At 43.9% G+C, this 25,937-nt stretch overlaps 1 protein-coding gene across 1 annotated transcript in view; it reads right to left on the bottom strand.

The window, feature by feature from the left end:
• The window catches only part of LOC120917379 (solute carrier family 22 member 20-like), a 34,685-nt gene extending 15,834 nt beyond the window's left edge, over window positions 1-18,851 (bottom strand). Inside the window, exons 1-5 of the mRNA XM_040328636.1 lie at window positions 18,330-18,851; window positions 13,342-13,445; window positions 9,556-9,710; window positions 5,928-6,096; window positions 5,698-5,821 (exon numbers count right to left, since the gene is read on the bottom strand). Coding sequence (XP_040184570.1) covers window positions 5,698-5,821; window positions 5,928-6,096; window positions 9,556-9,710; window positions 13,342-13,445; window positions 18,330-18,704 — 927 coding nt within the window. The 5' untranslated portion in view covers window positions 18,705-18,851. The remainder of the gene's footprint in view (window positions 1-5,697; window positions 5,822-5,927; window positions 6,097-9,555; window positions 9,711-13,341; window positions 13,446-18,329) is intronic.
• Between the last annotated feature and the right edge of the window lie 7,086 nt (window positions 18,852-25,937).

The raw sequence follows: 25,937 nt of genomic DNA, 5'->3' as shown, positions 1-25,937 counted from the left end.
TCCCGACAATTGGCTCAATGCCCACCTCACCCAATATTAATGCCCAGAAGCCTGTCCATCACCAGGTCCACAGGGGCCAGACCCGGCACATCCAGCCACTTTGCCCATAACTTCTCAAATTTTTGGGCATTACCCCTGTGTTGATATATCACCTTCTCCATCCTCAGCACTGTCCCAATGTTATTGATCCATTCAGCCAGCGTCGGAGGAGCCTCGGCCTTCCAGTGAACCATAATGAGCTTCCTAGCTTGGAATAAGACCCTTTGCACCGCCTCCCTGTCCATCTCCTCCCATTCATACTCCTCCAGAGCCCCCAAGAGACAAGCCCTCGGGTCCTGCGGAAGAGACACTCCAAATGCTGAGTTGATGGTACTCACGACTCCCGCCCAATATGTGTGGAGTTTTGGGCATCTCCACAGCATATGTATCAGGTCTCCATGGTCTCTCTTGCACCTGGTGCAGGTAGGGTCGAGCTGTGGGTTCATTCTATGGAGTCTGTGTGGGGTATAATATATTCGTAACAAAATGTACAGTTGCGTGAGCCTCTGTGAGACATTCAGTGAGCACTTGCCTACTGCCTGAAAAATTCCCTCCCATTGTTCCCCGTCCAAGTCCCCTGCATCAGCTTCCCACCTTTCCCGTATCTTCAGGGGATGCTGCTTCATCACATACTGCAACAGGATGGCATAGCATTGGGAGATAAAGCCCTTAGACGTCCCAGCCTCCCCCAGAAGATCAAAAGCAGGGGTCGGCGACAGGCACCACTCAGAGGAGCGACCCTGTGCCGCCACTGCGTGTCTCAACTGTATGTATGAGAAGTACATGGACTGTGGCAGGCCAAACGCCTCCCGCAAGTCCGGAAACGTGCGAAGTACCCCGTTTCGGAATATTTGGGTAAGGTGTGTAATCCCATAGTGTTTCCACCTGGCACCGGACTGTAGTTTAGCCAGTTCAGTGTACGTGTCGTTTAGCCATATGGGACTGTACTTCGTGTAACCCTCTGCGCCTTGGACATATTTAACCTTATTCCATACCTTCTGAATCAGACTAAATGTGGGGAGCTTCTTGTGCGGTCTAGCAAATGCCTGCGCCTCCAACGCCTCAGGGATCGGACCTCCGCCCACGGTGTGCTCCATAAGCCTCTGAGCCGAGGACCGCACCGTCGGCCGAAACATGCCAACCAGCTGCTGCATCTGAGCCGCCAAATAGTATAGCCAGGGGTTTGGCAGCGCCAATCCCCCGCTATCTTTAGGTCTCTGCAGGTGTTCCAACTTAATCCTAGGGTTCTTATCCTTCCAGATAAGTCCCCGAAAAATACTGTTCACGGTGTGAAAGACTTTCAGGGGGATGACCATGGGGGTGTTGTGTAGAAAGTACAGCAGTTGCGGCATGAGTATCATCTTGATTAGATTCACCCTCCCAGCAACCGACAGAAGCAGGGCCTTCCAAGTTTTAACCTTATCCCTAAACCTCAACAACAGGGGGGAAATATTTAGATGTATGAAATCTCGTGGCCGGGCCGTTACCTGTACCCCTAGATATTTAAAGGATGAAGTAATGGATAAGGGGCAAACAGCGTTAATTACTTGTGTGTCATCACCATCCAACAGAAGCAGTGCTGACTTTGTCCAGTTTATGAGCAAGCCAGAGAATTTTCCAAACTCTGTGATTGCCATCATAGCCTCTCTAAGGGAGGAATCCGTGTCTCCCAGCAGCAGAAGCGTATCATCAGCATACAACATCACCTTTTCCTGCATGTCGCCATAGCAAAAACCGGTGATGCGGGGGTTAGCCCTGATACTCATGGCCAGCGGCTCAATAGCCAGGGCAAAGAGGAGGGGGGACAGGGGGCAACCCTGCCGAGTCCCCCTCCTCAGTGCAAAGCCCGCCGACAACGAGCCAAATGTCCGTATCGCTGCCTGCGGCTGGCTGTACAGCAGCCGCACCCAGGAAATGTAGATAGGGCCAAATCCGAATTTCCGCAAAACGGTCCAAAGATAATTCCAATCGATACTATCGAAGGCTTTTGTTGCGTCTAAGGATAGTAGAGCCCTACTGCCCATGTTGTCTGCCCGCGCTTGTATATTAAGGAACAACCTTCTCAAATTAACCGCCGTTGATTTGTTAGGCATGAACCCAGCTTGGTCTCCATGTACTATGGAAGTCACCACCCCATTTAGCCGGATGGCGAGCACCTTGGCCAGGATCTTAACGTCACTCTGTAATAAGGAAATGGGACGGTAGGCCCCCGGGTCCACGGGGTCCTTGCCTGGCTTAAGTAACAGTACTATATTTGCTTTGGACATGGAAGGGGGCAAAGTCCCTCCCTCCCTGGCGCTGTTAAAAACCTGCAAAAGCTGTGGCAGCAACACCCCCGAATACTGTTTGTATACCTCCATGGGCAGCCCATCCTCCCCCGGGGCTTTACAATTAGGGAAGGCACTGACTGCCTCTTGCAGTTCCTCAACAGTAACTGGTTTCTCCAGCGAAATACGCTGATTATCTGACAGTCCCGGGAAGGTCAATTGGTTCAAATATAGCTCCAGATCCTCCTGGGTGTATGCCGCGCCGGAACTGTACAGGGCTTCATAGAAACCCGCCAGTTCCTGCATAATCTGGTCTGGCTGAGAGACTACCCCTCCTGACCTAGCTCTAATAGCCCCTATCTCAGGTGACCGTTGATGAGAGTTCGCAATCCGTGCCAGTATACGGCCGGTTTTCTCACCCTCCTCAAAAAACGCCTGTTTGGCAAAGAATCTCTTCTTTTCTGCTGACGAGGAGAGCAACTGCTGGTAGGCGGACTGAGCCGCCTGCCAGGACTCCCTGGCCGAATCAGAAGGATCTGTAATGTAAGCCCGCTCCATTTCCTGGACCCTGTTCTCCACTTCTATCAGTAATGCAGCAGAGGCCCTCTTCACCCCAGTCACTTCCCGTATGAGGAGGCCTCTAAGATAAGCCTTAAAGGCATCCCACTGTAGCACATTTCGTTCCACCCCCTCCTCCGCAACAAAATACCTCCGTATACTGTCCTCTATTTCGGTGTGGGATCTAATCAATTTCAACCAAAATGCATTCAGCTTCCATGGTGCCTTAACCAGGTTCCCCTGCGGTGCCACGCAGAGTTGCACCACCAGGGCCGAGTGATCCGACACACTACGGGGCCTATGCGACAGGTCTGCTATCAGTGGAAGCATGCTTGCGTTACCCACCCCCAGATCTATCCTGGACAGGCAGCCATGCGTCTTCGAGAAGCACGTGAACTGCCTGCCCCCTGGATTACGGTGCCTCCAGATATCAGTCCAGCCCACCTCTTGCAACAACCGCGCCAGGGGAGTACTCCTAGCGAGGGCAGAGGGTCTAGGGCACGGATGTCTATCCGCCACCTGGTCCAGACAGCAATTAAAGTCGCCGATCACGAGCAACGGAACCTCCGGCCTGCCCCCTAAAAAGGAAAGGAGGAGCCTGAGCACCGCTGCCGTGAACGGCGGGGGGATGTAAACACACGCCAATACACAAATCAATGTACCAATTTTGCAATGGATGAATACATAGCGACCTTCAGAGTCTACCGCACTGTCAAATTCCTGGAAATCCAGGGCATTGTGCACTAGTACACTCACCCCCCTAGAGAAGGAGGTGTGTGTAGAGTGATATGCCTTGCCCGCCCACACATATTTCAAAAAGCCCACAGTATCCGCAGTCAGGTGTGTTTCCTGAAAACATATCACCCCAGGCAGAAATTTCTTTAAACACATAAATATCATCGTGCGTTTCAATGGAGAAAGCATACCCCTCACGTTCCATGACACAATAGGTACCTTAGCCATGGGTGTCTTCCTTTAACATCAGAAAGCAATATACTTGTGGGCAAAAATGCACAGTCTGACCCCACCGTCGGGAAAACGGGCCACCCCCCAGTTCTGTCCTCTCCTGCACAGTATCTTGCGTAAGGGCCAACGGCCCAGGTCTGTTAAGATGTACCTCTGTCTTCATATGGTAGCTAGAAAAACAAAAGTTAGCATAACTTGCGGACCAAACGGGTCCCGAAACATCAGTGTCCACCAACAGGGCGGCTCCAGCACTTTGTGCGACTAAACGTCGGCTTACTTCAGTCACAGAAATCATTTTACTTAGAACAGCTTTCCTCACGATGTGCTGCCAATCATAATTTCCCCCGGCCAAAGGGTAAGTGAAAAAGGAATATTCAAACAGGCAAATTGTAGGGGATCCCCCCTAAAAAAGGGACAGCAGTGAAGCATAGAAACATTTCAATCTTGCATAGTCAGTGACTGGAGGCAAAACCAAAGAAATAAAAAGTAAAAATAACTTGCCCATGCCTCACTCCCCCTCCTCCTGTGCTTGGCGTTGTAAAGATTGCTCGTTTCTATCCAGCCATGACATGGCCTCCTTTGCAGACTCAAAGAATTGGGCTTGACCCCGCACCACCACCCGGAGCTTCGCTGGGTAGAGCATAGCATATGGGAGTTGTATCCGTCGCAGTCGCCTTTTTACATCAAGGAATTTGGCCCGGCGCCGTTGTACTTCCTGCGAAAAATCTGGGTAAAATGACACCCGGACGCCATTGTGTTGGATGTTAGCTCGCTCCCGAGCCTGACGCAGCACCGCCTCCCTGTCCCGGTAGTGGAGTAGTTTTGCCAGGATGGATCTAGGGGGGCCCCCCTGCTGCGGTGGGCGCGAAGGTACTCGGTGGGCTCTTTCCACCGCAAAAAATGGTGACAACGTATTTTTGCCAAAAAGTTCAATCAGCCAGTTCTCTACAAACATGGTGGGGTCTTTACCTTCCACCCTTTCCGGCAGCCCTACTATACGGACATTATTGCGTCTGAGACGGTTCTCCATGTCTTCCACGCGGTCATAAGCGTCTCTTGCCATCTGCAGGGCAGCTCTGGTGTCTTGGGCCATGGGCTGCAGCTGATCCTCCACCTCACTGACTCTGCTTTCCACTGCAGTAGTACGTTCACGAATCTTTTGCATATCCTGCCTTAGTAAACCAAACTGCTCCTTCAAAGTGTCCACAGATGCAGTACATTTATTAACTGCTTTAAGTATGTCTGCCAGCGTGGGTTGCACAGCATTCTCAGCTTGTGCGTCTGGGGCCTGCTCGTCCTCCGGTCCCTGGCCTGCTCCTTCTCTGTCCTCCTCCTCCCCCCAGTATAGTGGGACACTGTCGCCCTGTGCTGCGGGTCTAGCCTGGTGCATGGCACCGGAGCGGGACGGTTGTTCTGGCCCCCCCGTTCCAGACATCTTTTGGGCATAGTAAAGCATGTCCCTGGGGGCCTCTTTTCCCTGGGTCTTGGCAGGCTTACCCTGTTTGGGGCCCGTTCTGTCCGCTCCACGAGGCGTCCCTCTGGCAGTTGGCGCGGCGGCGCCATCTTGGGCCTCCATCCCCGCGATCTCCACCTGTCCTTTGCGGGTCTTTCCCCTGGTGCACAACGCCGGTGGTGGTACCGCTGTGGTCCCGGGAGTGCTGGCTTCCAGCATATGGCGGTCTCGAACCGGAATAACGGCCGGGGGAGGATCAATACCGGATCAGCGCTGGGAGCTGTGAGAGATGCGTCCTCTCACATGCCTGTCCTGGCCACGCCCCCCATCCATTTATGTACTTGGTCAGGATTCAGTTCTGTAAGTGTCTAGTATCCAGATTTTCCTGTTAACTAAAGTACCTACTTTACTTACCTGTACGGTTAATTTTTCTCCTTCCTTTTTTTTCCCATTAACATTGGCAGCTTTTCGAAGGTGATTCAAAGCTTTTTCTGGCTCATCCCGAAGAATTAGCCATCGTGCAGATTCTGGTAACCACCTAAATGGAAAACAGGGAGATTGTGGAGGGTAGTATCATACTTTAATTTACTGTAAACATTATCTGCCAGTTTTCAATCTGGTAAACATAACAAGTGTGGTCTTACCAGGAATAGATGAAGAAGATACAAAATGGAGCTGAGACGGCAAACTGAAGCAATCTCCAGTCTCTGATCTTGTACGCCATAGCAGACAGAACCAATTGTCCGAACGAGTATGAGATACCAAAGAAGTTTCCAGCCAGTGTGCGGCCATCTTTGGGCATCCATTCTAGTACTTGGAGAACAATGAGATGAGTTAGTCTACTCACAGTCCTAGAACATTCGAGGACATATTTCACATACCACAATTTATTTTATTTTATTTATCTTTCAGGGGATGTGTAGAAAACTACCATTTAAAGGGTTGGTCCACTTAAAATTATATTTCAGTTTTTGGTAGTTTCTGAAGTTTCTTATCAATATGGCAAAAGGAGTAATGATGAATGCAAACAATGGACACAAACTCATATGTGAACAGGATCAGAGCTGGGAATTATGGCAGAGAATTTAAGTGATTGTAAAGCTTCAATTTTTTTTTTAAATAACAAACATGTCATACTTACCTCCACTGTGCAGCTCGTTTTGCACAGAGTGGCCCCGATCCTCATCTTCTGGGGTCCCTCGGCGACTGTCTTGGCTCCTCCCCGCTTCTGCTAACCCCGCTGGGAAGCTCTCTCCCAAGGGGGTTACCTTGCGGGCGCGCTCCTGAGTCCTGTATTCGGCGTCCATAGCCACAGACTACAGGACTCGGCCCTGCCCCCCAGCCCTCGCATCATTGGAGTTGATTGACAGCAGTGCAAGCCAATGGCTGCACTACTATCAATCTATCCAACAAAGAGCCGAGAAGACTGGGCCGAGATCAAGCCTGTTCTCGATGCGGGACTTTCGAGGGCTCAGGTAAGTAAACCGGGGTGCTGGGGACAGGTAATCGTCAGATGTTTTTTCACCTTAAAAAAAATTTTTTAACATTAGATTGATGCTCATTTTGTGAAGGGGAATCGGGTGTTTTTTAAAAAATCTAAGCAGTACTTACCGTTTTAGAGATAGATCTTCTCCGCCGCTTCCGGGTATGGTCTTCGGGACTGGGCGTTCCTATTTGATTGTCAGGCTTCCGACGGTCGCATACATCGCGTCACGAGTAGCCGAAAGAAGCCGAACATCGGTGCGGCTCTATACGGCGCCTGCGCACCGACGTTCGGCTACTTTCGGAAAATCGTGACGCGATGTATGCGACCGTCGGAAGCCTGTCAATCAAATAGGAACACCCAGTCCCGCAGCCCATACCCGGAAGCGGCGTAGAAGATCGCTCTCTAAAACGGTAAGTACTGCTTCGATTTAAAAAAAAACACCCGATTCCCCTTGACAAAATGAACCTTAATCTAATGTTAAAAGTTAACTTTTTGGGTGAACCTCCACTTTAATGCATAGGATGCATTAAAGGGGTTTTAAAGGTTTGTTTTTTATTTTCTAAATAGGTTCCTTTAATCTAGTGCATTGTTGGCTTTTCTTTCGATTTCCCCTCTAAATGTTTTTTTTCTTTGTCTGAATTTCTTACTTCCTGTTTCTCCTCAGTAAGCTTTCCACCATCATCCGAGCTGTTCTGGCTGGGGATTAATCAGCATGCTCACCCCTCCCTTGGGACTACATCTCTGTGGGGAGACGCTGTGAACGCTCACGCTGACTAAACCCCAGCCAGAATGGCTGGCTCGGATGATGGGGGCAAGCTTACTGAGGAGGAACAGGAAGTGAGAAATTCAGACAAAGAAAAAAAACATATAGAAGGGAAATTGAAGGAAAAGGTAAGTGAACCAACAATGCACCTGCTTAAAGGACCCTATTTAGAAAAAAAAAAACCTTTACAACCCCTTTAAGGTGAAAAAACATGAACCTTTACAACCCCTTTAATAGAACAAGCATTCAAAGCATGTTTGCATTGAGCTGGCATAACTACCTGGACCTGTCCTGATATCAGCCTCCTTTAATCCCCTGTAAAGCAGCAGTTGTAATGTGTTTAATAATGTGTTTGGAGTTCAGCTTTAATATATATTAAAGCTCTTAGATATTTTTCCTGTGTTCTTAAAATTACTTTCTATTTAAAGTGGAGGTTCACCCTCAAAACAATTTTTGACATCACACGGAGCCGCGCCATCCTACCGACAGAATGCCGGTGGTTGGTTTTTTTTCTCAGCACATACCTCTTAATCATGAATTTGACCTCACGGCGATCCCGCGGGAGTGGCCGTTCCCAAGCACTGCCTGTGATTGACAGGCTTCCGAACGGCGCATACTGCGCGTCACAGGTTGCCGAAAGAACCCGAACGTCGGTGCGGCTCTATACGGCGCCTGCGCACCGACGTTCGGGTTCTGTCGGCAACCTGTGATGTGCAGTATGCGCCGTTCGGAAGCCTGTCAATCACAGGCAGTGCTTGGGAACGCCCACTCCCGCGGGATCGCCGTGAGGTCAAAATCCTGATTAAGAGGTATGTGCTAAGGAAAAAAAAAAAAAAAACAGGCAATCTGTCGGTAGGATGGCGCGGCTCCGTGTGATGTCAAAAATTGTTTTAAAGGGTGAACCAGCAGATTGAGCAACTGGTGAATTCTTGTGTTTTTGGTTCTATTGTAGTGAGTGGAACAGTAATTGATTGTTTTTGTTTGTTAAGGGTATCCTTAAGAGTATTAAGAGTTTGAATCCTTCCACTTTCCTGAAAGAAGTTTCCAGAGTATAGGGTAGGGAGTTTCAAATGATCAGTGTAAATATTTATCATGCCCTAGTTAATTCCTGGATTGAGGCAACCAGAAGGTGGCTGGAGAGGTGAAAATCTTTAGGAAACCTTGCCAGAGTGTTCTTTCCTCTTCAAGGAGGGTTCCAGTCCTCCTGGGGCTGCAGCCCCTAGTAGAAGAAACAGGAGACAAGAGCCTGCAGTCTGGACCTGAGAGCCTGGAAAAAAGATTGCCAAAGGAATATACTTGCTGGAGGTCACTGTCATTAAGTCCTGGTCTGAAGAAGGATCTTGTTATCTCACTGACTGAGGAGGATCTATCTGTGGATGCTGGGTGGCAAACAGCTCCTGATACACAGTGAGTAAAGATCTTGCTGTTGACTACTAGTTGTGCAAGTACCAGAAGGGAACTAAGTGCCAGAGGTTGCTACGGACTGCTGCTGTAGTGTTGTAGATATACTGGCCATTCCCTGTTACCTTCAGAAAAGCTGCTATTGGAAGTATTAGAGAGAAGGTTTTCCTCCTATTGGATTATCCTGTGACCCTAGACCCCTCCCCCGTTCAGCAATAAATACTGAAAAGTCATCCCGTAGTCCAGTGATGGCGAATGTTGGCACCCCAGATGTTTTGGAACTACATTTCCCATGATGCTCAACTACGCTGCAGTGTGCATGAGCATCATGGGAAATGTAGTTCCCAAACATCTGGGGTGCCAAGGTTTGCCATCACTGCCCTAGACTGAGCCTGAATTGTCAGTGTGTGTGACTGAGCTTGCATGACTGGCAGCCTCTGTACTGTTGTGGGAGACCTCGGTACATATTTAGTGTTCTCTCTGGGAGTAAGCGCTACACGTGTATGCTGAAAGACATCCAAGCATGTTGGTCATTTTTGCTTAACACATCTTTATAAACCATAATAAACTACAATATGTAATGGTTCTGAACAAAAGCTGTGTGATAAGTGTATGTACTTACTTAAAGAAATGCTATTGACAGAGATAGCAGAGGAAGCCACACCACATAGGAAGCGGAATGCACAGTAGGCATCGAAGGTTGGCAGAAATGCAGCACAAGTGCCAGCTACACCCATCTGCAAGTATGACCACGTCAGGATCTCCATTCGGCCTACCCTAGGAATAGAGAAATACATTATCATGGCAAAACCTTGATTAGTACAGAGAAATAGGATTATGTATAAAATAAATAGACAGCTCTATCACCAAGAGTTATTAATATCTGATGACTGTCACTCTTTAATGAAGGACTTAGCACCATCACTATGGGAATTTCTCCCATCATTTACAATTGTGGGTTCTCCCTTTCCCAGTTCAGGACATTCATAGTGAACAGATTTTTTCCTTTCTTGCTTGAGTGAACAGTTTCAGAATACAGAGAGAACATTATTATGTCTTGTCTACGGTATACAGCATCTGCTTATTCAAAGATTACTTCATAAGGGTATAGTATCACCTTTAAAACTAAACTACAGGGTTGTTTTTAATATTTTGCTACTAAGCAATTTAATCACTAAATTGTAATCATCTCATCTGTAATACACTGATATTAATATACATGCATAATTCAGTCAGTGACTGATCTTTCTAATATAAGACCTTTCTACAATTATGCATGTTGGTATCAAGAAAACATGCAGGCTTATTCCTATGAATAGTTGAGAGGGAGCACTGTAGAAACAAACCCATCGTTCAGGCATACAATAACAATAATCTCTGGCTGAGAAAGATCCACCTTGCTCAATTGCCCTTTGCCCAAAAGATAGCCCTGCAGAGATGTTAATAAAGGCCTACAACATTATGAATGTTCCCCAATCCAACCGTAAATGGTTAGATCTGAAATATTTTTGAATGTGTGGTGGTACCTTTAGGGCCCACATTTGTATGTTGCCTTGTGGTGTGTTATCACCCACTAATGTACATTGTTAAAGATGCTCCTTCATTTTGAATGGGCTTCCAATGTACAACACAGCTAAACCTGGACATGGGCATTGCTAGCTCCAGGCATCCTGGGCATGTGCCCAACATCCAGTTGCAATCCTGGGTCTCAAGCATGAAATTGGCCGACACATTTTTTTGTTTTCTTCATGGCACTGTAATTCCCAAGGCATTTGCACTACAGTGGCACTTCTGCCAGTCAAACAGATGCAGTTCTATAGACACATGGCACAGCTGAGGTGTAAACAGCACCTGAGGTCTCCATTGCAACAGGTGATTGAGTTTGGGGAAGGGGGTCTGTATTGATGGGGAAATAGGCAGTCTGTACTGGTAGATAATTCTGTACTGGTAAGGGGCTGGATGGGGGTCTGTTCAGAGGGGGTGGTCTGTACGAGGGAAGTCTGTACTGAAGGGGTGTTCTATGAGTAGGGGTTCTTGCTGGAGGGAAAGTTTAATGCTCTGGGGGGTAACCTGTCTTGAGGGGAAATTTGAGCTGTTGGAGGATATCTGTACTGTGGGTGTTATGGGCCTGGGGGGGCTTTACTGGGAAGAGAAAGTCATTTTTGGTTGTACTCTGTATACTGGCCTGTGTTTTTCACTGTCCTTACCCAAGTACTCTGTGTATTATGTACTCCTGACCCCTACACTCAATATGTATGCCTGACCCCTGAACTCTGTGCGTTACACACTTGTGAACCCTGTACTATGTGCATCATGCACTCCTGGCCCCTGCACTCTGTGTAATTTGGTTGTACTCTGTACATTGGCCTGTGTTTTTCACTCTTCTGACCCATGCACTCTGTATGTTATGCACGCCTAAACTCTGCACTCTTTGTGTTATGTAATCCTGAGCCCTGCACTCTGTATGGTATGCACTCCTGACCTCTGCACCCTGCAAGTTACACACTCTCGGCCTGTTAACTCAATGCTATAGGAACTCCTGAGACTTGCACTCTGCATTACATACTCCTGACCCCAGCTTCTGTGCATTACATACTTCTGATCCCTGCTCTCTGTGCGTTATGTATTCCAAACTCCTGCATGCTGTGCTTTTTACGTTAACCTGAACTTTGTATGCACTTCTGACCTCTGCACCCAGTGTCTTACATATAGGAACTATGTTGTATATTTCATACTCCTAACCACTGCACTCTGTATGCTGGGTTTTATATGACTCTCGAACACTACATACAATTTATTCCTGAAAGTGGTTCTAAAGGCAGAAGTTTTTTTTTCCTTAATGCATTCTCTGCATTATGGTAAAAAAACTTCCGTATGCAGCTTTCCCCCAGCCCCCCTTATACTTACCTGAGCCCCATCTCAATCCAGTGACTCTTGCACTGGCTCCTGTTGCTGCCAATCACAGCCAGTGAGGAGGAAGTGGGGTTAGGGCAGATGTGTGTCAAAGGAACAAGTCGCTAGCTATGGGGGCACTCGTAGGGGGGGCAGGAGTGCCGACGGGGGACCCGAGAAGAGGATCAGGGTTGCTCTGTGCAAAACAATTGCACAGAGCAGGTAAGTATAACATGTTTGTTATTTTTTATTACACTTTTAAAATCACTTGAAGTGAAGTTTTATTTAACCATGCCCCTTTAACCTCTCCCACTGTGTAATTTGGTTACATTTACCCGTTCTTCTCGTCTGGTGCATTTGAGTGACTATCAAAAAGAAAACATTGCAACTCTGATTCCACTTTACTATGTGTTGCAGCAATGAACAGCTTACCATGAGTTACCGCAACACTAAGGTGTGAAGCCAGCATTAGACTTTAAATGAGTCAAACTGTTTTTGTAATTACCGTATATACTCGAGTATAAGCTGAGTTTTTCAGCACATTTTTTTGTGCTGAAAATGCCCCTCTCTTCTTATACTCGAGTCACCTTTTTGCGCATGATTTCCCAGACTTTGGGGACCCGGTACCGGCTGGCAAAGTTTGTTGTCCGGGGGACCTACGGCTGGGGAGCACCGATTTTTCAAATCCGGGCACCCCTTCCATAGACTCCAATGTTAAACAGTCATTTTTTCGTGATTTAGGGACCCAGTACCGGCCGGTTGTAGGCCTCCTGGACCCGGAACTTGGCACACATGTAGCCCCATTTCTCCTCTACAAGTGTGCTAAGTTTGTTTGCTGGGGGACCTACGGCTGGTGAGCACCCATTTTTCAAGAGCCGGGCATCCCTTCCATAGACTCCCATGTTAAACATCAGTCTAGTCATGGACACAGTGAGGCATGGGCACAGTGAGGCATGCACATGGACACAGTGAGGCAAAGTGAGGCACAGTGAGGCATGCAGATGGACACCCTAGGCTTATACTCGAGTCAATACGTTTTCCCAGTTTTTTGTGGTAAAATAAGGTGTCTCGGCTTATATTCGGGTCGGCTTATACTCAAGTATATACGGTAATTGCGTAGTACATAGCAGGACTACTCATGCAATATGTAGGTACAATTGTCTTTATCTGAACTTCTTCCCATACTCCAGTTTACAGTAAGTAAGTGGTCAGTACAGCTACACAAAGCAGTCTAATACAGGTCACAATTTCATTCTAGACATAATTTAAATGTGCCTTTAATTACTTTCCTCCATTAAACTTTTGGTTAAACTATTTGTTCAAAGGCTGATGTGAAAATGATATCACAACCAGTGCCAAAATATTAAAAATTTTCTTTAATATCTACAGAACTCAAGTAATTGATTAAACACTATTGTGCTTGGTTATGGAACAAGATGATCTGTGGCACTATAACCACACAGTCTACACGAACATGCGGTGTCATTCTTGTTATCATGCGACATTAATTACTTACTTGTCAGCCAGGCTGCCAAAGACTAGAGCTCCCAGAAGCACGCCTGTCATGTAGATGGATCGTGCTATCTGTTTCAGCGAGCTATGGTTACAAACAAGATTCCACTGTAAGAAAAAATAAGTATTTTAGAGAATTTTCTCTTTATAGCAAACATATTTTGAAATGTGATGCCGCGTACACACGACCGTTTTTCATGACGTGAAAAATGCAATTTTTAAAATGGTCATTGAAAAACGACCGTGTTTAGGCTCCAGAGCATTTTTCTCGACGTGAAAAATGGGCATTAAAAATTTGGAACATGCTTTAAATTTTCACGTCGTTTTTCACGTTGTCGTTTTTCACGTCCTACAGGCTTTAACGATGTGAAAAAAACGTGCATGCTCAGAAGCAAGTTTTGAGATGGGAGCACTCGTTCTGGTAAAACTAGCATTTGTAATGGCGATGGCACATTCGTCACGCTGTAACAGACTGAAAAGCAAGAAGACTGAAAAGCGCGAATCGTCTCTCACCAAACTTTTACTAACACGAAATCAGCAAAAGCAGCCCCAAGGGTGGCGCCGTCTGAATTGAACTTCCCCTTTATAGTGCTGTCGTACGTGTTGTACGTCACCGCGCTTTGCTCGAGCATTTTTTTTCACGATCGTGTGTATGCAAGACAGGCTTGACAAGAATCACGTAGAAAAAAACAACGTTTTTTCTAGGACATTAAAAATGGCCCGTGTGTACGCGGCTTGAGAGTTTGAAGTTGGCACTTCTTTCTCAAAAATACCCTGAAAAAGAAAACAGAAATGTGCATACCAGCAAATTCATAAAGCTCAATTAAAACTCTTTGGCACAACAGAAAGTAAGGTTATTTTACAAAGTTCATTATAATAATGTTATACAATCAGTAGTCTCAAGTATTTTAACAGAAACTAAACAGAAAAAAAATGTATTGGTGCATTGAACTGCTATTATTTTGAATAGCATCCCACTCACTCACTGTAACAGTAGTGGGAAACAGTAGTGAGCAATTTTCCAACACTGCATACTGTGTTGTGGTGTGCTGAATTAAAAAAGGGTCTGGTCCAGTTTTTGGGCTGTTACCATGTTGTTCATCATGGGTGAGCTTACTTATTGCAAAACATATTAATGCACAACAAAATTGACCTTATCATGCAGGCTTTAATGCACCGCAATAGCCCAGGGAAAATGTGAGAGGGCATTAATGCCACGTACACAAGATCAGGCTTTTGCCCGGCCAAATCACATCAGAATTCTGACGAAATTCCATCGGAAAAATATAGAACATGTTCTATATCTACCAATAAAAAATTCCAAAAGGAAAACACTGCGCTAGATATATATGTGAATGATAGTAATAAAATAAATTAAATAATGCATGAAATAGCTGCCAGTACCAAAAATTTGTGATACAAAAATGTATAAAACATGTGGAATATAGGGTATAGCGCTCATAAAATTTGAAAAGAGATTCTAATAATGTACAGATCAATATTAAAAACCGTGATAACTAGTAAATATTGAAAATACAATATCACAAAAATGGAAATTGTAAATTAAACAATCTGTATGTGACACTGAAAACACCAATAGTGAACACAAAACTCAAAATAGAAAAATAAATAAAAAAGAGAAGGATTCACACTATATGTGATGAGTGAAAAAACGTGTGATTTTAAAGCAGAGATTTTTGGAAAAAGGATATTTAGAGACAAACATTGATGATACCATTCAGATGGTTAATGACATGGATCGTAATACGATGCTCATGAGAACTGATAGGGCTAATCAAATCACAGACAACCGATTTGGTTGTTCTATGTTGTTATATTTAAAGGAGCACCTTCTTTACGCCACAAAGTAGCCCCTAACATCATTGATCCCCCAAAACAATCTCTTTCTTTCAAACCATGAAAGTTTTTTTTCCATGTCGTAAATGCAAAATATGTGAGCTAAATTCTTTTAAAGGACGGAAATTGGAAAATTTTCAATCCACACAGACTGATAAGGTATATGACATTGTTCCAGCGAATGTGTGATATACCTTATTCAGTGGCCATGTTCTAAGCAGTACATCAGTCGCACTAAGAGGGCCCTACATGTCCGGTTAGAGGAACATGTGGGTAATATAAAACGTGGGTTTCCTAAACATAATTTATCCAAACATTACGCCAAATATCATAATCGTCAAATTAATGGCACCATGTTTGTCCCCATAGAAAAGCTCCGCCCACATTGGAGAGGCACGAATAGGGTGCGCGCTATATCCAAACTCAAGACGAGGTGGATATTTGAGATGCGGTCCTATGTGCCTCATGGGTTAAACGTAGACTGGGATATTAATTGTTTCATAAACAATTCTTAACCATGCTACTATTAATTTATAGCCTGATTTTCTCCCATTTTTAGCTTCATCTGTAATTTTCATTTTAATATCAACTATTTAATTTTAATATCAATATTTCAATGATATATGTGCTTTTTAATTCATATTATGTACTTCATAATGAATTGCCTGTTTTTTATGTTGGATCTTGTGATATAAATTTCCATTTTATGGATGTTGGACATGTGGTTGAGGCGGACTCCCCCTTTCTGCTTCTAATGTATGCTCCGCGTACTTCCGTTATCTTGCCACAAGATAGCGATGTTTTTTTCCTTAACAATTAGGCTTGTTTTCCTTGCTCCATTCAGCTGCCAGTATCATGCTGGTTATTCTATCCGTTCCCCGTTTCTTATTTTTGTTTGCCCCCACTTAAAATGGCGGATCGGCATTATATAAGGGCATGCGTGATGGCACGAGTTTAGCAGCCAATCCCAGACGACGTCCGTGGTGAAGAAACGCGTAGGCGTGGCTTGCATACTTGACGTCATCACGCCGTTCCTAACGAGGAAGCACGGAGCGCATAAGAGCAGGAGAAGGAGGTGATGCCGCCGCCGCCTCTCCATCACATTTGGATTTATATACACCGCTATCTGATATCTTCGATCCTGTAAGTGCACAACTTTTTGGCTTAATTAAATTACGCCTTTGGTATTATGCTATGGTTTTTTTTCTTTCTTTGATCGTTTAAGACAAGCAGACAGCACTTCAGATACACCACAGAGGGTCCGGAGGGAGACCTAAAATCCCCATGTATGCTGAGACCACTGTCCTAGTGGTCATCTAAACAGGGTAAGGAGACTACAACACTACTCCCGGGTGTCTCACATACAGTGTGAATCCTTCTATTTTTTATTGATTTTTCTATTTTGAGTTTTGTGTTCACTATTGGTGTTTTCAGTGTCACATACAGATTGTTTCATTTACAATTTCCATTTTTGTGATATTGTATTTTCAATATTTACTAGTTATCACGGTTTTTAATATTGATCTGTACATTATTAGAATCTATATTTAAATTTTATGAGCGCTGTACCCTATATTCCACATGTTGTATATCTAAAGTCCGATGGAATTCATCGGAATTTCCGATTAAAAAACTCTGATAAATCTGATGAAAAAAGTCCATCTCACTGTTTCCATCGGAAATTCCAATTGTGTGTACGGGGCATTAGAGAACTAAAACAGTTTCTAAATGATTGCTTTTGATTACAGTACTTTGCACTTATTTCTTTGCCAATAGAATATTCTACGTATTAAGGCAAAAATCAATGCACAAAACACAGAAACCCATAGAAACCAAACATTAATTGTTCTGGCCACTGCAAAAGGCAAAAAGACGATTAACTGCAGTTCTGTTTTTATTATATTTGTTCATTCTATTATTTCCTGCGATAAGTAAGGATTATGGTTTTCACCAACATACTGTATACTTATGCATATCATACAATATCTTATATTGTAATATGTTTGCATGGTTTAATTTTTCTACACAGTAATCATTATTCATCTACTATCCCGTTTGCAGCAAGGCACACTTGTTCTTTTAAAAATCACTCATTTCTTTTAGATTTAACATTTATTCCAATTAGTCACACTTACGTATACTGTACAGAATTAGATAAATTGGAGCATTTACCTCTTTACTCTTCCTCCTTACATTAAATCAGAGTCAGATAACTATGGGGTTTATTTACTAAAGGCAAATTCACTTTGCACTACAAGTGAAAATAAGAAATAGCATGTTTTCTTGTACATGAATGAATGATAAAATCAGCACAACTTCCCCTAATTTCAGATCTTCCTCTCAGTGCACTTGTAGTGCAAAGTGTATTTGCCTTTAGTAAATCAACTCCAAAGTGTTAGATTGATGGCTATTTGCTGTATTTCTCTGGGCTACAATGAAAAACATGTACCAGCATCCCTTGACCGTTATTGCTAATACCTACCATACCACAAAAAATACATCATTGTCCTCGTACATCATCCTTACACAATATCACATAATTTACCTAGGATAATGGAAAGCAAAGGGGTAGCAAACCTAGCAACCCCATTAGGGCCCAAAGACCTGATTGGAAATATTATTTATTGCTACAAATGATGATCTGTTTACTGGCTATAGGACTTTTTTTTATGGTCTTAAATGTTGTTATACCATGTGAGATATTTGTATTCAAAAGTGTTATTAAAAATGAGTGGTGTGGGCTTTTTCACATTTGATATTAGGTCATAGAGAGCTTAGTCATTCTCTCCCTCATATATTGAAATTCAGTTGTATCATTAAATCTTTAATCCTTATAAGAGCTGGGTCAGTCCAATTCATTGGGCCTCATGGTGATTTCTACCTTTGCTACCCTACTGCCTTAGAAAGAGATAGACTCTATAGAATTGTGGTCATCATCATTATCCTCTTTTACTGCTTTGTACTGTATGGGTTGTACCACAAACAAGCTAAACAAGTTATTTCACACTTCCTTTGCTATGTCAAAGTCTGCCCTGGGCTTCCTCCTCTTAAAATACAGATAGAGCTTTATAAGAAGCAGATCTTAACTGCAAGCTGCTTATGAGAAATGTTCGGGCTACAAAACAGGTTTCATACCTCAGTAACAATTGTAGAGGAGAAGACACTTCTGTCATAGATCCATCCATCCTTGCAAAATTCAGTGCCCTTTTCTTCCCACTGATGTGCTGTGGCGTTGAGCAGAAATCCTTCGACAATTTGGTAACGGGCGCACCTCTGTAGCTTTTTGTTCTTGTCCAATGGGATGTACAACTTGAAAAGCCGTGTCTCATCGTGGCTGTTCATGACTCTGGCAGAGGGAAGTTTGCAGAAGTGATCAGGCACAGCTCCGGTGAAGTTCTGTAGAAGGTTATGACAAGATAACAAGGCCACAGGTACCAAAAGAAGAATAGTATGCAATATCTGAAAGCACCCAACTCCACCAATAGACACCAGGATATCATTAAAAGCCATGGCAATTATTCCATTCAAAGCTTTTTACAATGTACAATGGTATGAAATATGTAGGTCCTTTTCAACTGAGCTTTATACAGATGTGGATGAGAAGTTGTGTAATTTTAAATGATGCTTGTGAAATTACGTTTATCATATACGTTCTTCTCGCCCATCACCCCCCCCCCCCCGCACACACACTCCTCCTTGCATCATATTCTGCTGGACAATATTTTTTTTAGTACTTGTACCTATCTATGAAATATCAGCTTGCAGCTTTGGCCACTCTCCATGTTACAATTCTGAGAATGTCACTCTTCCTTTCTTTAAAACACATTGTCCCAGAGCATGATGAATTGGCAGCTCTTGGATCCAAGGAACAAAGAGTTAAGTCAAAATGTTACTGGCTGTTTTACAAAAGGAAGCATGTAGATGTCCTTCTAAAACTGCCAAAACTAAGAATCTAGTGGATGACTGGTTTTCTGGCGCATGAATATTAACTCTACATCATCGGGTGCAGAAAAGAACAAAGTGAATATTTTCCCCAGATGGTTTATGTAGAAGGTTTATAGGGCTCCGGGGACATCTTAAAAATGTACCTAACACCAAAACTTTTTGCACTAGGACAGAACTAAATGGTTAATCCAACAGTTGACTCTGGAACAAGAATAGAGGGTACATTTTCCAATAGGGATACCTGTTCTGGGGACAACTGTCTAAAAATATGGCTCTGATGCTTGGCTCGGACTTGCGGGTGCACAGCTCGGGTCCCGTGACGACCGAGACCATCCAGACCTGCTACAGTGTGGCCCCATACACACCATAGAATCTATCCGCAGATAAATCCCATCAAATGGGTTTCTGCGGATAGATTCTATGGTGTGTACACTCCGTCGGATATTTATCCGCAGATAAATCTCCCCTGGGATGGATTTCCAGCAGATGGATATTTGCTGACATGCTCAACAAATCCATCTGCTGGAATCCATTCCAACAGGTGGATCCGCTCGTCTGTACAGACTTACCGGATCCATCCGTCCAAAGGGGTTCCCCGCACGCGTCGTAATGATTTGACGCATGCGTGGAATTCCTTATATGACAGCGTCGCGCCCGTCGCCGCGTCATAATAGCGGCGACGGCGCGACACGTCATCGGCAGAGGATTTCAGCGGGGATTTCAATGCGATGGTGTGTACACGCCATCGCATAGAAATCTTCTGAAATCCTCGAGAGGATTTATCCACGGATACGGTCCGCTGGACCGTATCTGCGGATAAATCCTCTCGTGTGTATGGGGCCTGTGTTTGGGGCGGGACTGGTGGGGGGGGGGGGGAGTCTGGCCTCACCTGAACGTGTCATGTGAGGTCATGGTGCAAGGGAGCTGAGCGAAGTGGCCAGAGCCTTGTGTGTGGATCCGTGGGACCAGTACAAGGCAAGCCGGGAGTGGTACTGTGAGTGCTGTTTGGACTGGAGGGGACTGAAGAGACCATCTGGCATGGAGAGAGACTGCCACTGTTACTCAGGAGGGGGCGTTTCGGTGATCTGTGCTGCTGCCAACTGCTGTCAGTGTCACTGTGAGAGTCGATTTTATGTGTGTGTGCTGCCTATTCTCATTTCCTGCCCCTGGACCCTGAGCCACTTACTTACTATTTGAAAATAAAATGAGAAATATGTTTTTGTCTTAATATCTACCTTAAATCGCATTGATAGTTTTGTAACTTTTGGAAAAGCCAGTAAAAACGTAGCTGTGCCAGTAAGTTTTGGGTGTTGTGTCAGTAAATTTCAGTCTGGTAGGTTGGCAACACTGAAGAGAAGCTTGAAAAAATGGGGGAGAAACTGCGCTAAGATGGTAATTATGAAGTGGGCAAACTTGTCAAACCACAAAATGTAATATAGATGAAATAGAATTAAACAGTAGTGGAAAGCAGCAAACCTTCTGCAAAACAACATACAGTGAACAAAATATAGGAAAAAAATGGCTGCACTAACCCTATAGTGATGGCACAACTAAGTGCAAAACTAAAAATAACATTGTGAATACATCAACACTTAAATGAAAAATGTGAATAATCCAGGAAAACACTCTTATGAATAGCAAATAAATGTGAACCGTAAATATATAAAAAAAATACATGAAAAAATAATCCAACAGTGATAACTGGCTGAAAATAAATCAAAGCGACTAATAAATCATATATTAAAGTGAAAGATTCATGAGTGAAAAAACAAAAATACGTCAATCAAATTAATATTCTGTGGGTCAAAGTTCATACATTTTTAAAAATATAAAGTCCTTGCACCTGTGCAGAAGAAAATGTTCTTTGCGAAATTGATCCATAAATATAAACTCTTCAAAAGTTTAAGAAAAAGCTGTTGTAAAGTCCACCACCAAATTTGAATTAATTGCCTCTTTACCAGAGCTCCGTGACCTCCCGTGACAGAGGATCCGGAGAAGCTTGGATTGAAAAGCGCGGTTTCCTCCAAAGACACCCAAAATGGACAGCAATCTCAGTCAGCACACTCCGTAGACACTCAATGGATCTCATACTCGTGTGTCTATGCCATGTAAAAGACATAATGCCTCCATAGTGTAAAAAAGCTTATATGTTTATTAAAATAAAAAAGTAGCACACTTACAGTTAAACAGCATTAAAAAGGCCTTAAGCCTGTTGTGCCGGCAGGACACAGACAGGCAAACCCGTCTTTCTGGATACACGAATGTGATGGGCGATAACCTGTAACACCCCTTGCTTGACATTGTGGTCAAGTCTCCCAGCCATGACGGTAACCAGACTCTGACCACTCCACTCTGGTGTTGTCACCAAATCACCACATATTCCTTGCCTGCTACACAAAAAGATGGCCAGGGAACTTCCCTTGCAACATTATTTTGTCTGGATACTGCTTACTAAGTATGGATGAAACAAGGTACAGCGCTACACAAATAAATAGTGACAAACCTGATAAGTAAATATAAGTGTACAATGATAAATGTGTATTAGAATAATAAAGTGCACAAATCTAGAGTGAATCTAAACGTTCAAAACCAACTGGTGATGAAAAAATAAAAAAATGAAAATGGAAGAAATAAATAGTGAAAAAATAGTCCCACATTGATGATTAAATCAATAAACTAAAAGCAATCTTTGTAGTGTGATTCATAATGGTGCACAAAGTTGAATTTGTGAAAAGAGAAACTTCTTCCACCAATAAGACACCCGAGTAGTGATAATGTAGTCTCCTTACCGAAAGTAGGTGACCGCTATCACGGCGGTCTCTCTAAGCACAGGGGTTTAAAGTCTCCCAATAGACTCACTGCAGATAATTCGCAAGCACAGGATGGTGTCTTAATGTCTCAAGAGATGAAAAACAGAAAGAGACTCCATAGCGTAATACTGCGTAACAAAATGTTTAATCTGCTAAAAGTATTGCACCTACAATTTGGCTGTTAAAAATTTGCGATGGATTAAGCATGGAGGGACACAGCGTCTCCTCAAGGTTTCTCCTGTCTGTTAAGCTCCGTATCAGTGTAACTCCATGTAAAGAGGCGTAATGACGTAGAATCAACTGGCCACACCTACGCGTTTCGTCATCAAAAGGACGTCATCTGGGATAGGCTGCTGGATTCGCGTCATCACACATGCCCTTATTTAATGCCGCAAATCTATCTTGACTAAGGGGAAGAAGCGGAAGGGCTAATGGAAAACACAAAACACCAGCATAGTGAATGCTGGACGTAATAAGGAGCATAACAAAGACTTATGGGATAAATAGATATCTGCCATCTTGTGGTGAAAAAGGAGAAAACATGTAACAGAGCCAACACGGAGAAAAGAGAAAGGAGAACACCGAAAACCTCAAATAATAATTAATTATACAAAAAAACAGAAAATTAATAGATAATCTATATAACAATAAAAATATTACATAGACAAAAGTAAGTGTGATTGACTAAAATAAATCAATAAAATATATTAAAATATATTAAAAATAACAATAAAACATTCTTAAAAAAATATATATAAAAATGAATACAGAGAAGAACTAGGCATTGTTTAAAAAACAATTAATGTCCCAATCGACATTTAACCCATGAGGGACATAAGATTTCATATCGAATATCCACTTCGTTTTGAGTTTAGATATCGAACGAACCTTATTTGTACCTCTCCAATGTGGACACAATTTCTCAATAGGAACAAAAAGAGTCCCTTTAGTTTGTTGATTATGGTACTTAGCATAATGTTTTGATAGGTTGTGTTTGGGAAAACCCTGTATAATATTCCCCACATGTTCTTCTAATCTCACATGGAGGGCTCTCTTGGTTCGTCCGATATACTGTTTAGAACATGGGCACTGGATAAGGTATACTACACATTCGCTGGAACATATAAAAAAAGAATCAATGTCATAACTTATATTTGTCTGGGTGGACTGGAAAGATTCATATTTCCGCCCTTGGAAAGAGATGATTTGACATATCTTATGCCTACGACAAGGGTAATGGAAATTGAGCTTATATGTACAGTACATGAAAGATCTGCTGGAATAAAAGTTCCCAAATACTTCAAGGCTTGATCTGACCATTAAAATTGATAGCTGGGCTTCAGTGATCTCATCATATCATTGGAAATTGCAACTCCCATAGCTTCTGATTTTGAAAGATTGATCTTATAATAAGATAGGGAGCCGTATGTCTCCATTTCTTGGAAAAGATTAGGAAGGGATATCATTGCATTAATCAATGAAAAATGCATATCATCGGCATAAGAGGGGGACATAACTCCACTGGAGATCCACCAAATCATACTATTTCCCACCCCTACATATCATAGGACCGAGAATATAAAATGCCAGTTAAGCCGATTGAAGGCCTTCTCTGCATCTGTCCCCAAAAATACACAAGGGATTTTGGATGAGTTAGCCACATGGATCAAATCCAAAGCCTTGATTGTATTATCCCGTGCTTCCTGCATCTGAACAAACCCTACCTGATCCATTGATCAGGGAGGGAAGATATTGTTGAAGCCGTGTTGCGAGAATCTTAGCAAAGAGTTTCAGATCTGCATTTAAAAGAGATATCGGTCTAGAACTCCAATATTGCGATTGGGTTTTGCCATCTTTAAGTAATACCGTAATTAAGGCTTTCAAGGATTCTGTATGAAAGGAGCTTAAGTCTCCCAATCCATTAAATATTTTTACAAGACAGGGTCCTAGGATAGGGAAGAGAAGCTTAAAATATTGAACAGAAAATTCATCTGGGCCAGTGACCTTGCCTGTCTTTGCCAAACTCAACACTACCTGAACTTCATCTATTGTAATTGGTAATTCCAATTCTTGCTGTTCAGTAGGCGTAAGACTCGGCATTCCAGAAGATGCCAAGTAGTCGTCCACCACAGTCTAGGTCGGGCAGTTTGGGTGTAAGTTGTAAACTTTAGATTCTACATGGAGCTATTTGTCAGACTATAGACAGACAATGCCCAAAAGACTGGAAACCCACTGCCCATGCTTTTTACATGTGCACTATTAAGCCCACTATACTTTAAACATTATCTGACCTTGCATTTGCCCTTTTTCTGATAATATGGCTCATGGGCTTTGTACCCTGCAATATTTTGTTACCTTTACAATCTTTAAATATTACAGTACATGTGGAAGTTTGTTGTTCCCTGCTTGAAAAATTCAAACAATCTTTTGTGAAATAACTACTGTGACAGCTGCCACACTCCTCTCCTACACATAATGGCCACCATCATACCCCCACACTCCGTTTCAGCACAGACTTACCTCTGTCATACTGTCTGCAGTTTCTTCCTGCACATACTCCCTACCATCTTAACCTTCACTCTTCTCTCCTGCACATGTTGTGTGCCATCATGTCCTCTGTGCTTCTCTCTTGCACTTACTGGTCACCTTCATACCATCTGCACTCTGCTCCTGTGCACACTGCCCACCATCAGATCCTCTGAAATCATCTCCACATACTACCTACCTTCATATTTTTTGCACTTTTCCCCTTGAATGCACTGCCTGTCATCATACTCTCTGCAGTACCTTCCTGCACAAACTACCAGCTGCCACACCCTTCGACTCTTGCACATACTGAATGGTGTCATATGCTTCTCACTCTCCTGCTGTGTGCTGACATACCCTTGAATGCCTCTTCTGTGCTTGCTGCCAACCATCCTGTCCTCTGCACTCATTTCCTACACATATTACCTGCCATTATACCCTTCCCACTCCTCTCCCATACACACTGCCTGTCATCAAACCTCTGCACTCCTCTCCTGTGCATACTGGAACCTGCGGCCCGCAAAATCATTCCATCCGCCCCCCCCCCCGTGCCGCTGAGTGTGTGTCTGCGGAGCTGTCAGAAGGAGCCGATGTTTACCTTGTAGTTCCGGCTCCTTCTGACTAGGGGTGCAACGGATCGTCACCGATCTGTGATCCGAATGGGTCACCCCGTTTGGATCGGCACACCCCGCGATCCGCGGAGCGCTCCGGAGCCTCGGCCTAGGAAAGTCCCCGGCTTCGGCCTAGCTCCGGAGCGGCGGCCATCTTGGTACACCCGGCAGCGGCCCTCCTCTCTGTTCACACCCACAGAGGAGGAGGAGCCCACGCTCGAGGGAAACACACGCCGCTGTCTGAGGTCTGCACTACTGTGGGGTTACTGTCTGAGGTCTGCACTACTGTGGGGGTTACTGTCTGAGGTCTGCACTACTGGGGGGGGGTTACTGTCTGAGATTTTTTTTTTTTGCTGATCCGAAAAATAATCCGATCTGTGACTCCTGATCCGAGGAATGTTTGACCAAATATAACAGGCTAATTTTTTAAGTTGATCATTTTGTACAGCCCCCGAAAAATCCAAATGGCCCTTAGCAGAAAAAAGGTTCCCCACCCCTGATGTAGATGGTCAAAGGGAATGCAGAGTTAGAAAGTTCATTAAGGCAGTATTCACACAATAATATAGGAAGAGGTAGAGAAAAGGACCAAGATGAATAAGGGAAAGGGTAGGTATTATTAAGAGAGAAGTAGAGAGGGCTGGGGGGGGGGGGGGTTATGGTAGATTCTGCAAGTCCCAGCCTATAGCACTGTCCATCTAGCTCTGTTAATTATAGTGAGAGGAGGGAGCTATCTAGGTGCAAGTGCCCATTATAGTATAGCCATGGGCTCCAAATCTTCAGATATTGTGCATGAGTATCAGTGAGCATGGAGTTTAGCTTTTCATGTATCATGGTGCCCATAAGTCTTTGCA

Source organism: Rana temporaria, chromosome 11 (assembly GCF_905171775.1).
Source record: "Rana temporaria chromosome 11, aRanTem1.1, whole genome shotgun sequence".
Lineage (NCBI taxonomy): Eukaryota > Metazoa > Chordata > Amphibia > Anura > Ranidae > Rana > Rana temporaria.
Note: the sequence above shows the minus strand (reverse complement) of the source record. Positions and strands in the feature narration are given on the sequence as shown.